Source organism: Talpa occidentalis, unplaced genomic scaffold (assembly GCF_014898055.3).
Source record: "Talpa occidentalis isolate TD23 unplaced genomic scaffold, MPIMG_talOcc4v2.1 talOcc4.16, whole genome shotgun sequence".
In the NCBI taxonomy this organism is placed as follows: domain Eukaryota; kingdom Metazoa; phylum Chordata; class Mammalia; order Eulipotyphla; family Talpidae; genus Talpa; species Talpa occidentalis.
In genome coordinates, this window is record NW_023601653.1 from 60,597,703 (window position 1) to 60,615,170 (window position 17,468).

Sequence of the window (17,468 nt, forward strand, 5' to 3'; positions counted from 1 at the left end):
AAAAAGATAAACACATGCAATTCGCAGCAACATGGATGGCACTGGAAGGGATCATGCTCAGCGAAATAAGCCAGAAAGAAAAAGAAAAATACCGGATGGTCTCACTCATAGCAGGAATCTAGAAAACTTAAATAAGGGACCAGGAAAATGAATAACTATAAGAAAGTGAAAATCAAAATCAACAAACAACTATGAACCAGAGACACTCTCTGGAGGGTGGGGGGTGGGGAGGGGAGGAATTGGGGTCAAAATAAGGGGGTTGCAATTGTATGGGGAATATAACAATAAAATTTATTTAAAAAAATAAATAAAAATTAAAAAAAAAGAATAACTCGTGCTTATCTGCTGAAGAGACCAGAGTCTCATTGCCCTTTGCAGCTGTGTCCAAAAAAAGATAATGGAAAAGAAAGGATCTCTTAGAAGGTGTAGCCAAACACCACAAGGAAAAGTGGACTGAAGCAAATGAAGTTTGAGATTTGGGGAGAGAAGAGAGGTCTCTGAGACTCTTGAGAGACAGCAAGATCTTAAAGGGAAAGAATGCATTGCCCTACTTGGGAATGAGACCAGGGGAATGGATGTTGAGACTGTGGTCCCACGTTAACTCCTATGAAACCGAGGTGACAGGAGCTGTGTACAGCTGAGCTGTACCTTTTGCACAAGAATGATTAAAAACTTGAGGACTGACTCAGTCCCTGTCTACTGTGAACACTTTCTGCAGATTGACATAATAGAGAACTGGAGAACTCTAGGTAAGTGAGCGCAACAAATAGGATTGAGGCAGAATTCCACCCCAGTCAGTCAGAATTAAAGTTGAGAGTTAAAATTAACTGGTGACTATGAAGAAATGAGATATATCTTGTGTACCAGAGTCTGTTGCCCAAGATTCCTACTTGTTAGAAACACATTCACTCATTCATTCACTGAAAATTTCATGAGTAATTTGTGTCAGGTATTGAAATAAGACCTGGAAATACAGAGTGATCAAATCTCTGTTTTGGGGCTTATAACCTGATATACAGGATTTGTGACACTTGTCTGGATACTGAAGTAAAGCCAAGTATGTATGTGGGCATGGCATCTGTCTACAAAGCTCACACCTATATTTTAAAAATTTACCAATGAGGAGGTAGGTGTTATGTGATAACATTGTCCCTAGAAGTAGACACACTGGTAATATTGGAACAATATTTTCTTCCAGGTAGGCTGGCTACACAGCTTTGGGCACAAACAATCTCTGTCTAGTTAGGGCTCCAAAGGAAACATAAACAGTGGAATGTAATAGAATCATACTGGGTAGAGGCATTAAGGGTATTTATCTCCCCTAGTCACTCCCAGTGAGTTAGCTAGGTGGTTAAGATTCAATTTTTATTTCTTCAGATGTGCAAATAGAATTTTTCCAAGTAGAAGTCAAGAAAGTTCTTAGTGTCAGTCTGGCTTTCCCCATTGCCTCATTCAACTCAGACTTTACATAGAAATATCCCTGTGTCTTTGACTTAAATTATGCCAGAAACACTAACAGAACTGTTGCTACATGATGCCTCTTAAAAAAAAAAAAGGAGAAACATTAATAATATGAATTCTGTCAGATAGAGATGCATCTTTTTTTTTTCTCCAAACAACAAAAACAGTAAAGAAAACAAGTGGTACAGTTAATTATATAAACTGTAGCATGGTATAGTCCCACATTTAGGCCTCAATTCGAGTTTTTCTTTTTTGCAAGTTTAATGTCACTACAATTCATTAGAGGGAAATTAGGCAGAAAAAATCTTTTTTCCCTCAGAGGATTGGTAAGGGATAACGAGAGAGAAAAATATGTGAGTAAATATGTTCAGCCCAAAATAGACCTACCATATCTCCATATCTAAAATTAGTCACCCAGACTGTTTTTTTTTTGATGAAGAACTCCAATAATTATTGGTATTTGGCAGCGAGGACTGCAGATTGCTTTGTTTGAAGTTAATATTTAATTTTCCTTAGATATGACTTTTACATGGAATGCCTGCTTATATATTATCAAGGATATTGTACTGGGTCATCTCTTAGTATAAATTTGGTGGGGAGAGGGTAGCTGGAATTTTTATTATTATTTATTAGGTTGGTGGATTTGTGCTGGATTTGGTAATTCCATTGTTTCATTAAAATGGCAATATTAATAAGCAAGATTTTCATCATGGAAACCCTTTGGAGTTCAGTGAGAGGCATTCTTGAGCTACTTCTGTTTAGTGAATGGGATAAGTGTGAAAGTCAGCTGCAGTGAAGACATAAATAAGAGACAACAGGTCACAGAAGTGTATCAAAATCCAGTGACTTGAGGACATTTTAATTGATTTACTAATCTTCATAATCAGGATCTGATTTCAATCTCATCAGTATGGATTGGTTAATGAAAAAAATTCAGGTTATTCATCCTGAAAGTGATTTGCATATTTTCAGAGTCTGATAAACTTGGTTGCTTGGGTTATGAACAGAAATGCTTTCCTAACTTCTAGTGTATTAGCTAAATCTTAGTGGATAGCTTTTCATAGCTGTATTTCAGTATTTCTGATTCATTGTATCTTGCCCTCCTGCTCTTTCTGCCTTTGTTTCCTCCCCGCACCCCCCCGCCCCCAGCTCCCTGGGACTACAGCAACTGTGCTAATTCTTGGGTATATTTTTTTCCCACTAGACTCTTGACATTTGAGGCCAGTCTCATCAGCTTTCAAAGCTATCTAGGATTTTCAAGCCATAATTTCAGACCCTACAAGATTCTCTGTTTTGGTTCCTTGATTCCTAGCTTTCCTTCAGACATCAAGAAATATATCTGGCATACAGTAGATGCTTATTTAAAAATTTTGAGCAGTTAATGCACTCACAAGTACAGAAATCAAAAAGTATGAAAAAGATTTACAGTGAAAATCTCCCTTCCCAATCCCTTGCCTTAGATCCTCACCTTCCTCTCAACAATCTCTTACAGATAATTCTTGAAATTAGTTTTTGTTTCCCTCTAGAGTTTATGTATATTCAAGTTTCATATAGATCAGTTGAGAGATTTCTAACTTCTAATACCCCAATTTATTATAATCTATATATGTTCACTATCTACTTTATATCCCATTTACTTAAAAAAATCTACTTTATTTTCTAGAACATGTTAGGTTCACAGTAAAATTGGGCAGGAGGTCCATAGGTCCATAACCCCCCAGCTCAGCTGCCCCATAGTACAGTCTCTTCCACTATCAAAATCTCACACTAGAGTGGCATACATTTGTTACAATCATTGTAACGATAGGTTAACACATCATAATCACCCAAAGTCCATAGTTTATGCTAGGTTCATGTTTTATTTGGTAGCGAATGCCTTGGTAGCTTGGGTGAGGGAAGAAAGGAAGCAGGCATGGGTAAGAAGGTCTGAGATGGAGGACTCAAGTTCACTGCAGTTCGCAGAGATACGCCAGTTGCTCATCATGCAGGCCTCTTTCCGAGAGGCAGCAAGATTCACTGCGCGAGTGACTGGTCCCGCGAGGAGCAGTAAGACCCACTTTGCTTGTGTAGGGACATCTCTGCGGGGGGGACTGGGGGGTCCGCCAATTTGCTGCTCCTCCCAAAGACTGCTCAGCAGGGCTCGCGGCTACACCCCGCACACGTGGCCAACAGTTCCTCCTGGCCTTGTACTTTTTTTTTTTTAATTTTATATATTTTTACATCATTTTTCATTTTTGCACAATGTATGCATTTTCATCTTGGTTATATTCCCCATACAATTCCCACCCCCCCTTATTTTGACCCTAATCCCTCATCCCTCTTCCCCCCCTGTGTCTCTGGTTTATAGTTGCTTGTTGATTTTGATTTTGATAGACAAGTCCAGCCCACAGGGTGGGCGTGTCTAAGGCCACCTCAGTGCACCCGCCAACCCCAGCTCTGCTGGCGGAGGAAATGAGCTTCGTGGAGCTGGAGGGCAGCTTTACTCAGATCTCCCAGGCCTCGGGCTTGTGCAAAATGACAGCGGCATAGTTCCCGGAGGCTAGGCCCGCTGGTCAGGCTTCTGCAAGCAACAGACCACAGTGCCCCAGGGCAGGGCGCCGGCGGGAACACATCCTGTAGTCCAGCTGAGCTTTTTTGTTCCAGGCAGCGAGTGAACACCACTGTGCACGGTCTGTCCGCGTCTTAAACCCTTTTGGGTCGAAATCTACCATGGCAAAGGGAGGCGCTTTGGTTGGGTCGCTGATGGCGCTCGCTCCGGGTGCTCACTGTGCACGGGCGAGTGGAGCTCCACGTGTGCGGAGCCCGGCCTGGCGCCTGCCCTGAAAGAACCTGGAATTTTCTCCAAAGAAAGGTGGAGGCGGGATGGGATCTCAGGTGAGCCTTATTCTACTTCACGGCGAGAACCCATTAACCAGCAACAGCTGAGCAAGACCAAAGTTCTTGCATTGCGTTGTCTTTCTCACTGCCTTATGTTTGTGGTTTGTTTACCCCATGCGAAGGGTCTGCTGCTGCATATACCCAAGGGCGCTGTCAGGTATCTGTGTCCTGTATATCTGTAGGGTAAAGAAAATGTCAGGCTTTTCTGCCCTCCCGCCATCAGGATAGATGATGGATCCTTGCAGTCCTGAATGCATGCCTGATGGCGGGCACCTGGAGTAGGGTGTGGGCATAGGTAGATGGGATTCAGCTGAGCTAAGATTGTGCTTTTTTAAGGGCAGCGTCACAGGGATGCCAGCAGAAGCTGAAGCAGAAGCCGAAAGAGAAGCCAAGAAGCAGCAGAACGAACGCCAGAGAGCCCAGATAGAGTGAAGACTTGCTGGGGGCTGGGAGGCCTGCCAGCCTTCCAGCCCCCCAGCCAGCACCCCTGCCTGCCATATGCCTGGTGAACCCCAATAAAAGACTTGCAAAAAAACCACTGAGGACTCTAACTCCTCCTTTACCTGGTCTGCATGGGATCAGAAAACCTGACCTGTGATCCATTCCTGCCTTTACAATATCCAAGCCTGGAGGATATTCGAAGTGTTGGCAACTGTGGGAGGAGGAAGAATCTAGAATCTTGGTGTTTTCTTTTTCCGTTTGGCTTGGATAATGGACTATTTTCCTGTAATGGAAAACTGTCATACTGGACATTCATGGACAATGCTGCTGACTAATTGTTGCTTCTCTTACATACATTGTAACCTAAAAAAAGACTGTCTCCTAAGACTATACCCTGAGATCTGTGCCACCATAGATATGGTGGAATAAAAATTGAAAGGGGGGATTGTAACAGGGTGGTCCCCAGGAAAGGGGGAGGTTCCAGGTGTCCTGCTCCACCCAAAAGGAGGATGGAACTGAGCAGGGAGAGAAGAGCCTGAAGAAGGAAGGAAGCAGGGTGGAAAGCCAGAAGGTGACCTGGAGGAGGCACATGGAATGGAGAGATGGGTGAAGAAACTGTGCCTGCCTTTTGGTCGTGGACTCGTTGAAACAGACGTGGGTGAGAGACCCGTGGGGAGGGTGATGATGGCGGTTTTTGTCTTGCTTTTGATTTTGTTCTTTTTCCTCCAGACTTGTCTGGTTGTTTCTGGTCCTTTTCTGTGGGTCCCCAGTCTGAGATGCTTTATAGACTTGTGGCAGGCTTTGGGGCCTTGCTCTGGGCCAACACCATTTGGATGGAATTTTACCCACGAGGGGACGGGTAACTTCGGGTGCTTGATTTAGAAACTAGATTCTTTGCCTTTCTTGTATTATTTCCTATTTGTATTAAAGTTCCTTCCCATTAAAGTCTCATATGTTTTGTGTTGATGCGGTGGATGGCAGACCCCATTTAGAGTAGGCAGGTTTGCGGGGTCTGGGATGCCCCTCTCCCTGTCCTGTAACAATTCTAGCAAAGAAAGTGGAACCAGATAGCCTGAAAGGGGATAAACCATGGTTGCATAGCTTTTCCTGATGCCATTCTGCCTTTTCATTAGGGAAAAAAAAGATATTTGTTTCTTCTTTTCCAAAATGTAATTGCTCGCTCACATTGAGCCAGGTCTAGTCGCAGGCCCAGGAGAGTTGAACGTTTCTCCATTCTGTTACACACAATTTTCTTACTCCCTTGTCAGGCCAGGAAACCTGGATACTATCAGGAAACAACATCCTAAAAGTCAATCTTCACTGCTGACCAGGGCATATGGCTAAGTGATTATTTATTTACAAGACTACTGGTATGTACTAGGTATGGATGCTGAAGGCCTAATAATGGGGTTCCACAGGGTGAATTATGGGAGGCTGCAGGAGTCCAGGACTGCGCTCTAGTGAAAAGCAGTTCTGCTTTCCTTGAGGGTTATTACCGTTTTTGTCCTTCCATCCTGTCACCCCAGTCTGTCCTGTGGTCCCACCTTGGGGTTTTATAAAGAAACACTTTTAGATAATGATACATGGAGATAGCCTGCCCAGCTAAACAGACTAGCTGAGTGGCGGACAGCCTCTGTGGAAGGGGCAGGCGATATGTGGGACCCTATGCTTTTCAAAAGCTGAGCTTAAAGCCTCTGCCCAATCTCCCAACTGCCTCTGGGTGAAGCGCGTAGAAACTTTAAAGGCAGTTTGCCAGTAATTTTATGTCTGTTGAATCTAATAAAAAAAATGGACATGTACTCCCTATATCTTCACTTATTTTTCATTCCCTCTCCTATTAAGTTATTTATAGTTTACTTTGTAAAAGTACCAGGGCTGAATAAAAAACAAATTGACAATGGAAAAACTAATGGTTCACACACATTTTGGGAAGCAATCTTCCAAATCATGCAGTCTGCTGCCTTTCCCCAGGATGATGCATGGTTGTCACAGGGAGGCCGCATCCCAGAGTCCCAGGTAAGTCCTCAGGGTTCCCTCTCAGACTGTTCCATCCACTTCCAGGACTGGGGACACTGGGTGGGGTAAGGGGGGAGAGGAACTGCCACCCATCTTGGTGTCCTCTCTTCCTTTCTGCATTCTGATCCTATAATCCCTTGGGTCAGGAAAGGACATTCCTTTAACTTCCACTTTACTGACATTTGATAGTTCATCAGGTCTAGCCCTTGATCTGTGTAATGCAAGTCAAACATTGATAGAATCCTTTCTTCCTCAAGGATGACTGTTTTTTCTTGTGTGCTGCAAAATCCTCCTGAATGGTATATGTTGGAAACAGGTATCCCTACTTTTTGAAAGTTCTGGTTTGTTGCTTTTATGAAAGACCTACATAAACACCTGTTTTTGCTAGCCAAAGAAATCTAAAGAGGATTTTTGCTTTTGCAACAAAAGGGGAAAAGCAAAAGTAACATTCAGCATTTGTTTTTTTGGCAGCTATTCTAGAGGCAGCAGCACTTGAGCAGCCAGAGTGGCCCCGACAAGCTCCTTCCTGAAAACTTTTTTGTATAGGTATGTAGGTAACATGCCATAACTACTTTTGCTATGTGTAAGTGTGATTTTAGCTTTTATGTGTTATTTGGTATATTTGTTAGGTTATTTTTTGGGTCTGTGAATGATCAAATATTTTCCTCTATAGATAAATGGTCATTGTTTCTTTGCGTTTGCCTTATGAAAGGTTTCATAGGAGAACCCTACCTTGAATAGTAGGAAAACCTGTAATAACTTCCGCACTTTCAATTCCTTTCAATTCTGATCCAATTTCCACTTCCTTCTCCCCCAGGATGCTTTGTGTTTACTAGGGAGAAAGTCATGTTTTCAAAAAAGACAAAGGAGAAAATCATATTTATGTTTTTTCAAAATATTGTCTCCTCTCGCACAGAGTTATAAATTAAGTTATGGTAACAGCATCACTTCAGCCACTACTGACCCCAGAAAACACCCTAATAAAACAAAGAGCTCTCAATATACAGCAACTACACCACCCTTGTGTGGACACAGGTGGATTCATTCTCACCCTTCATGTCTCAGCCTAAATGCCACCTCCTCAGAAACACCTTTCTGGATGAGTGTCCTCCCCTAGTTAGTTCCTGTCTCATTGTTCTGCTTATTTTATTCATAACTTTTATCACAATGTGTTATATCACTTATTTTTTGACAAGCTCTGCTTTATTTATTTTTATCTTAAGTATTTTTCTAGATTTATTGAGATATCCTTGCCATATAGCTTTGACTAAGTTTAAGAAAGCAAAATGTTGATTTAATACATATATCTGTTGCCAAATGTTTAACAGCATAGCTAACACCCCCATCACAGCACACACCTACTATTTCTTCTTTGTGGTAAGAACATTTGAAATCTACTTCTTTTTTTTTAAAGCAATTTTCAAGTATGGGGGAGATCAGTTTTAGTAACTTTAATAGCCATGCTGTGCATTAGAACAAAACTTACTCATCTTGGAACTGGAAATTTCTATTTGACTAGCACCTCCCCTGTGCCCTCATCCCCAAACCCTGCTAACCACCACTCTACTCTCTGTTTCTATGATAAACTTTTTCAGATTCCACCTGTACATAATATAATATAGCATGTGTTTTTCTCTTATATCACTTAGGATAATGCTCTCATGCTTTATCCATATGTTGTTTCAAATGTTTTCTCATGGCTGAATAATATACCATTGTATATGTGTGCCTGTGTGTCTGCATGTAGATTTACATAGCCAAGACATGAAAATAACCTAGATATCTGTATACAAATGCATATATAAAACATGCAGACATGCACACATGCATACATCTTTTTTAATATAATTTTTATTTTTTATTTACTTTATATATTTGTACATCATTTTTCATTTTTGTACAATGTATGCATTTTATGTTGGTTGTAGTTCCTGGAAAATTCCCACCACCATTCACCGTGAACAATCACCGTGGTCCCTTGTGCTCTTCCCACCCTTGTATTGATCCTACTCTCTTCTCCTCACCCCTGTAGTATGTGTCTGGCTTATAGTTGCCTGTTGATTTTGAATTTTACTTTATTATAATTACTTTTTTCTCCTGATCCCTTATTTGGATCTTCCACACATGTCTTTTTTATTCATATTTTGATTATGAATAGTACCTCAGTGAGCATGGGAGTGCAGTATCTCTTTAAGATAGTGATTTAATTTCCTTGGGCTTTATACCCCCAAAGTGGGATTACTAAGTCATTTAGTAGTTGTATTTTTATCTTACATTGTTATGCATTTGTTTATTTACTGTCTTCTCTATAGAAACATAAGCTCCTTTTCCTTTTTTCATTCTAGCACAGAGTTTGGCACATAGCAGATACTAAAAAAATCCTTATTGAATAAGTGAAAAGGCCCTAGGGAGTGCCTTGTGGATGCGTCCATGGTAAATTCCTATTGAGCATGGAAGGCATCTTCCCACTCCTGTAGAGTGATTGTATTTTGCTCTTCAGCAATGAGGACCAGTTTCAACTTGAGTTATTCAAGTTTCATAAAAGGAGAAGCTGATAGTTGGTGGGGGTTTTCCTGGAGAATTTGGGTAGCTAAGGGGAAAGGAGTGGGGTGTTATAGCAGATAGTTCTTCCAAGAAGAGTCACCCTTTTGTTCTCAAGACACACAAAGAAAACAGTGGGACCTTGAAAGAAGACAGGGGAAGAGAAAATGGTCTTGACTCAAAAGATTCTCATTGAGATGTGCCGTATTTAGACAGAGAGTTCTGCATGAGTCTGGACCTCACCAAAGCTGTTGTGTGGAACTGAGAAAGTCAGAGGTGAGCTGAAGGCTCCCACAAGCCAGGCCCTATCTGGCAATGAGTTGGAACCCAGGGGGGATCCAGAGATTTGGAGCCCAGCAGGAGATCCAGCCACTGCCAGGACAGTCTGTGGGACCTCAAGACCCACCTCTGGAATTAAACAAATGCAGAAGGAGGAGATTTTCAGGGACGGCGACCATTAACATATCCATAATACCACTGACCTATGGGACTTCTGGCATCACAGTATTGGACTCGATTGGACCACCAGTTTCCGACATCCCAGAAAGAGTACACCAAAGAGACACCAGCCAGTACCAGCTACAGTGTCCCAACACAGGACAAATCAGAAAACAAACAGCAGGGAGAAGAAAAATTACAAGCAACCAAGCATGTCCCCAGGGAAAAGACATACCACAAAAAGACAACCAAACACCAGACTGCAACAACAGTGACTTAAAGGAACTTCTGAGTCTTCCTGATAGAGAATTTAAAATCGCCATGATTACTTGCCCATGCTGGGCGCCTTCTAGCCTGCAGTTCCAGCCCAGAGGGGAGCAGCACCCACCGCTGGGGCAGACCGGGTGTGCAGGGGATCGCGTCCCCGGCTCTGGCATTTTGCAGCAGGGACCCTTCTTGCTGGAGACTGTGTGAACCCAGCAGAAGGCTCACCGAGGAGACAGAGCAGGGACCTGTCTTTGCTGGAGACTTGTGAACCCAGCAGAAGTTCCCCAGAGGAGCCAGAGGTGAGCTGGGAAGGTCGCCCAAGATGCCGGCCAGTACCAGCAACACAGTGTCACAAGGAATACGGCAAATTAGAAAACAGGCAGCAGGGAGTAGAAAAACAACATGCAACCCAGCAACTCCTCAGCAAAATAGCACACCACAAAAAGAAAACCATCTACCAGATTGCAACGACAGTAACTTGGAAGAACTTCTGAGCCTTCCAGATAGAGAATTTAAAATTGCTGTGATTAAAAAACTGACAGAAGTCATAAAGGAAAACAATGATAAGGGGAAAATAATTAATGACCAGAAGAATGAAATTGAGTCCCTAAAGAGGGAAGTAAAAGAAATGCAGGAGATCAAAGAATTAATGGAGACGCTAAAGAACTCTGGGAAAAGCAGTGAAAGCAGAATAGATGAAATGGAAGAACGAATAAGTACTCTTGAAGACACAGAAATAAAAAGAACTAAAACAGAAAAGGAAGGAGAAGTACGAAGGAAAAAGACCGAAGAAAGACTTCGGGAACTATCTGACTCCATGAGGAAAGGAAATATAAGAGTTATAGGAATCCCAGAAGGAGAGGAGAGAGATGTAGGAACAGAGAAAATATTCATGGATATAATTGAAGAGAACTTCCCAAACGCTAAGAAGGATCTGAAAATTGATATACAAGAAGCAAGAAGAACACCAAACTTCCATGACGAAAGGAAAAATACAGCAAGACACATAATAGTAAAGCTCCCAAGAATCCAAGACAAAGAAAAAATAATGAAACTAACAAGAGGGAAGAAACAGATAACATTCAAAGGGAAACCAATCAGACTGACATCAGACTTCTCTGAAGAAACACTACGGGCAAGGAGAGAGTGGAGGGACATAGTCAACAGACTCCAAGAAAACAGATGCCAACCAAGAATACTCTATCCCGCAAAGCTCTCCTTCCTCTTTGAAGAAAGAATATGGACCTTCCCAGACAAACAGAAACTCCGGAATTTCATTGCGACTAAACCCCCACTCCAAAAAATACTACAAGGAGTCCTAAAGCCAGAACCTCAGAGGGATGAATAACAACAAAAGAAGGCCAAAGAAAGTTATTAAAAGAATAAATAAATAAAATCAAAGGAAAGACAAACACAATGGCAAATACAGATGCTAACATATCAATACTAACTCTAAATGTAAATGGACTAAACTCTCCAATAAAAAGACACAGAGTTGCAGGCTGGATTAAGAAACAAAACCCAACCTTTTGCTGTCTCCAGGAAACACATTTAGCTGCAAAAGATAAAAATAGACTCAAAGTTAAAGGATAGAAAACAATTCTACAAGCAAATGGACCAAAAAAGAAGGCAGGAACAGCTATACTCATATCAGATAAAACAGATTTCAAACTTAAAAAGATAAAAAGAGACCCCAGTGGTCATTACATTATGATCAAGGGGATAATACTTCAAGAAGAAATAACACTCATTAACATATATTCACCAAACGAAGGAGCACCAAAATATATCAGACAACTATTGGCATCTCTGAAAACAGACATCAGAGAAAACACATACGTAGTGGGAGACTTCAACACACCACTATCAACAATGGATAGATCAACAAGACAAAAAATAAGTAAAGACACTAAAGCGCTAAATAAGGATCTAGAGTGCTTAGGCTTAACAGACATATATAGAACACTAAACCCAAAAAAATCTGAGTATACATTTTTCTCAAGCGCACACGGATCATTCTCTAGGATCGATCATATACTGGGGCACAAGACAAACATCAACAGATACACCAAGATTGAAATCATACCAACCATCTTTTCTGACCATGAAGGCATCAAACTAGAAATAAACCATAAAGAGAAGGCAAGGTATTCTCCTACCTCGTGGAGATTGAAACCCACACTACTGGAAGTCCACTGGACTAACGAGGAGATAAAAGAAGAAATTAAAAATTCTTTGAATTGAATGACAAGGAGGACACCAATTTCCTAAATGTATGGGATGCAGCAAAAGCAGTAATAAGAGGAAAATATATAGCAATAGATGCTCACATCAAGAAACAAGAAAGAACTCAAAGAAACAACCTAATCTCGAAACTCAAAGATCTAGAAAAAGAAACAACAAAAAAGCCCCAAAACCAGTAGAAGAAAAGAAATAATAAAAACCAAAGCAGAAATAAATGAAATCGAAACTAAAAAACAATCCAAAAGATCAATGAAACCAAGAGCTGGTTCTTCGAAAAATAAAATAAAATAGATAAACCCTTGCCAGGCTCACAAGGGCAAAAGAGAGAAAGCACAAATAAATAGGATAATAAATGAAAGAGGAGAAATCACAACGGACACAGCAGAAATCAAAAGAATTATTAATAACTACTATGAACAGTTATATGGAAACAAGTTTAACAATCTAGAGGAGATGGACAAATTCCTACAACTCTACAATCACCAAAGCTAGATAAAGAAGAATAGAACACCTAAACAGACCAATTACAAGCAGCGAAATTGAAATGGTAATCAAAACCTCCCCAAAAACAAAAGCCCAGGACCTGATGGATTTACAAATGAATTCTACCAAACATTCAGAGACGAATTGGTACCTATCCTTCACAAACTCTTCCAAAAAATTGAGAAGGAAGGTATAATACCTAACACGTTCTACGAAGCCAACATTACACTAATACCAAAACCGAACAAGGACAACACAAAAAAGAAAAACTATAGGCCAATCTCCCTAATGAACACTGATGCAAAAATCCTCAATAAAATTTTAGCTATCAAAATCCAACAGTGTATCCATAAGGTAATTCACCACGACCAAGTAGGATTCATTCCAGGGACACAAGGATGGTTTAACATCCGAAAATCAATCAGCGTTATCCAACACATCAACAAAAAGAAATATAAAAACCATATGATAATATCAATAGATGCTGAGAAAGCTTTCGACAAAGTGCAACACCCATTCATGATAAAAGCCCTTGAAATTCTTGGGATACAAGGAACGTACCTCAACATCATAAAGGCCATATATGACAAGCCAACAGCCAGTATCATTCTCAATGGTGAAAAGCTGAAAGCAATTCCATTAAGATCTGGAACAAGACAAGGATGTCCACTCTCACCACTGCTTTTCAATATAATACTGGAAGTCCTAGCCAGAGCAATAAGACAGAGAAAGACATCCAAGGAATCCAAATAGGAAAAGAAGAAGTCAAACTATCACTCTTGGATGATATGAATATACATAGAGAACCCCAAAAACTCACAGAAAAACTAATTCACTCATCAATCAGTTCAGTAAAGTGGCAGGATACAAAATCAACACGCAAAAGTCAGTAGCCTTCCTATATACAAACAATAAATCTGAAGAAGAAGAAATCAAAAAAACCATCCCTTTTCTTATTGAAACAAAAAAAATCAAATATTTGGAATAAATCTAACAAAAGAGGTAAAGGACCTATACAAAGAAAACTATAAACACTGTTAAAAGAAATAGAAGAAGACACAAAGAAATGGAGAGACATCCCCTGCTCATGGATTGGAAGAATAAACATTATTAAAATGGCCATCCTTCCAAAAGCAATATACAGATTCAATGCTATTCCAATCAAAATTTCAATGTCATTCTTCAAAGAAATAGAACAATTATTGATGAAATTCATATGGAATCACAAAACCCCGAATAGCCAAAGCTCTCCTGAAAAAAAGAAGGGAATGGAGGCATCACACTCCCAGACTTCAAACTATACAAAGCCATAATCATCAAAACTGCATGTATTGGAACAAGAACAGACATACAGACCAATGGAATCGAATAGAAATCCAGAAATAAACCCACAGATTTATGGTCAACTAATCTTTGACAAAGGAGCAAAGAATATGCATTGGAGCAAAGAAAGTTTGTTCAATAAATGGTGCTGGAAAACTGGGTCGCTACATGCAAAAGAATGAAGCTTGACCACTACCTCACACCATACACAAAAATCAACTCAAAATGGATTAAAGAACTAGACTTAAGACCTGAACCATAAAATATATAGAAGGAAATATAGGCGAAACACTACGTGATTTAACATCAAAGACATCTTTACAGACACATCACCCAAAGCAGTGATAGTGAAGGCAAAGATAAACAGCTGGGACTACATCAAATTAAAGAGCTTTTGCACAGCAAAAGAGACAATAACAAACAAAGAGAAACCCCACCAACTGGGAGAACATTTTTGCACCCAACACTAATGATAAAGGACTGATCACAAAAATCTGCAAAGAGCTGATGAGACTCAACAACAACAAAGAAAATAATCCAGTCAAAAAATGGCAGAAGAGCTAAAAAAAACTTCTCTGAAGAGGAAATGCAAATGGCCAACAGGCATATGAAAAAATGTTCAACATCACTTGTCATCAGGGAAATGCAAATCAAAACTACCATGAGATACCATCTTACACCAGTGAGAATGGCACATATTAAAAAACTAGCAACAACAAATGTTGGCGAGGGTGTGGAGAAAAAGGAACTCTTGTGCACTGTTGGTGGGAGTGCAAACTGGTCCAACCACTGTGGAAAGCTGTGTGGAGATTTCTGGACCTACTAAACATAGAGCTTCCATATGATCCAGCAATTCCACTCCTAGGTATTTACCCAAAGGACACAGAAACATCAATTCCAAAGAGCACCTGCACCCCTATGTTTATAGCAGCACTTTTACAATAGCTAAGCTTTGGAAACAGCCCAAATGCCCAAAAATAGATGACTGGATCAAGAAGATGTGGTACATATATACCATGGAATATTACTCAGCATTCAAAAAAGATAAACACATGCAATTTGCAGCAACATGGATGGCTCTGGAAGGGATCATGCTCAGCGAAATAAGCCAAAAAGAAAAAGAAAAAATACCGGATGGTCTCACTCATAGCAGGAATCTAGAAAACTTAAATAAGGGACCAGGAAAACGAATAACTATAAGAAAGTGAAAATCAAAATCAACAAAAAACTATGAACCAGAGACACTTTTAGGGGCGGGGGCGGGAGGGGAGGGATTGGGGTCAGAATGGGCTGCAATTGTATGGGGAATATAACAATAAAATTTATTAAAAAAAAAATTAAAAAAAAAACATGCCTCTATTAAAAAAAAAAAAAAAAAAAAACTGAAAGAAGTCGAAAAAGATATGGGAAATATAATCAGTGATCAGAAGAATGAAATTGAATGAATTCCTAAAGAGGAAGTGAAAGAAATGCAGGAGATCAAAGAATTAATGGAGGAGCTAAAAAACTCTGGGAAAAGCAATGAAAGCAGAATAGATGAAATGGAAGAAAGAATAAGTACTCTCAAAGACACAGAAATAAAAAGAAACAAAACAGAAAAGGAAAGAGAAGTACAAAGGAAAAAGAGTAAAGAAAGACTTTGGGAACTATCTGACTCCATGTGGAAAGGAAATATAAGAGTTATAGGTATCCCAGAAGGAGAGAGACATAGAAATAGAAAATATCCAAGGAAATAATTGAAGAGAACTTCCCAAATATGAAGAAGGAGCTGAAAATAGACATGCAAGAAGCAAGAAGGACACCAAACTTCCATGATGAAAGGAAAAATACAGCAAGACACATGTAATATACATAGAGAACCCTAAAAATGCTACAGAAAAAAACTGATCAAACTAATCAATCAGTTTAGTAAAGTAGCAGAATAGAAAATCAACACACAAAAATCAGTAGCCTTCCTATACACAAACAATCAATCTGAAGAAGAAGAAATCAAGAAAACCATCCCTTTTATTATTGAAACAAAAAAAATCAAATACATGGGAATAAACCTAACAAAAGAGGTAAACGACCTATACAAAGAAAACTATAAAACACTGTTAAAAGAACTAAAAGAAGGCACAAAGAAATGGAAAGACATCCCCTGCTCATGGAGTGGAAGAATTAACATTATCAAAATGGCCATCCTACCAAAAGTAATTTACAGATTCAATTGCTATTCCAATAAAAATTTCAATGATGTTCCTCAAAGAAATAGAATAAATATTGATGAAATTCATATAGAGCCACCAAAAACCCCAAATAACCAAAGCTCTCCTGAAAAAAAAAAAAGAAGGAAATGTATAGACTTCAAACTATCCTACAAGCCATACTAATCAAAACTGCATGGTATTGGAACAAGAACAGACATGGGGACCAATGGAACCAAATAGAAAATCCAGAAATAAACCCACAGATTTAGGGTCAACTAATCTTTGACAAAGGAGCAAAGAATATGCAATGGAGCAAAGAAAGTTTGTTCAATAAATGGTGCTGGGAACACTGGGTTGCTATTTGCAAAAGAATGAAGCTTGACTACTATCTCACACCATGCACAAAAACCAACTCAAAATGTATTAAAGAGCTGCTGCTGCTGCTCTCGCCCCCCGTGCAGGTCTCCTGGAATTTTTGCAATCCATCCGGCATGTCTCAGGCTGAGTTTGACAAAGCTGCTGAGGAAGTTAAGAACCTCAAGACCAAGCCAACATATGAAGAGATGCTGTTCATCTATAGCCAGTACAAACAAGCAACTGTGGGCGATGTAAATACAGAACGGCCTGGAATGATGGACTTCAAAGGTAAAGCCAAGTGGGATGCCTGGAATGGACTGAAAGGGACTTCCAAGGACAATGCCATGAAAGCTTGCATCGCCAAAGTAGAAGAACTGAAGGGAAAATATGGACTATAAGGGACTGGATTGGGCTGCCAGCCACACATTTCACCTAAACTTTTATAATGCCTTGCTTTTCTAATACTGTGGAAAAAGTGAAATAATGAAAATAACCTGTTAACACAGTTCCTCAAGACTGGCCAGGATATAGCTCTAGCAGATTAGGAATTGAAGTGGTCACTGACCTTTAAGTAGTTTTTATCTGTAAGTCTATTAAAAGTGTATGTTACTTTGAAAAAAAATGTATTAAAGAACTAGACATAAGACCTGAAACCATAAAATATATAGAAGGAAATATAGGTGAAACACGACATGACATACACCTCAGTAACATCTTTAAAGACACATCACCCAAAGCAGTGAGAGTGAAGGCAAAGATAAATAGCTGGGACTATATCAAATTAAAGAGCTTCTGTACAGCAAAAGAGACAGTAACCAAAACAAAGAGACT

At 39.8% G+C, this 17,468-nt stretch overlaps 1 protein-coding gene across 1 annotated transcript; it reads left to right on the forward strand.

Moving 5' to 3' along the window:
- The first annotated feature begins 16,719 nt into the window (after positions 1–16,719).
- On the forward strand, positions 16,720–17,035 carry LOC119248323 (acyl-CoA-binding protein-like). Its single transcript, XM_037515279.2, has one exon. It carries the CDS (start codon positions 16,772–16,774, stop codon positions 17,033–17,035), a length of 264 nt encoding a protein of 87 aa, XP_037371176.1. The 5' UTR covers positions 16,720–16,771.
- Positions 17,036–17,468: the final 433 nt, after the last annotated feature.

Coding starts and splice junctions, on each gene's coding strand:
- LOC119248323 (XM_037515279.2), top strand. CDS start 16,772: ATGTCTCAGGCTGAGTTTGACAAAGCTGCTGAGGAAGTTAAGAACCTC.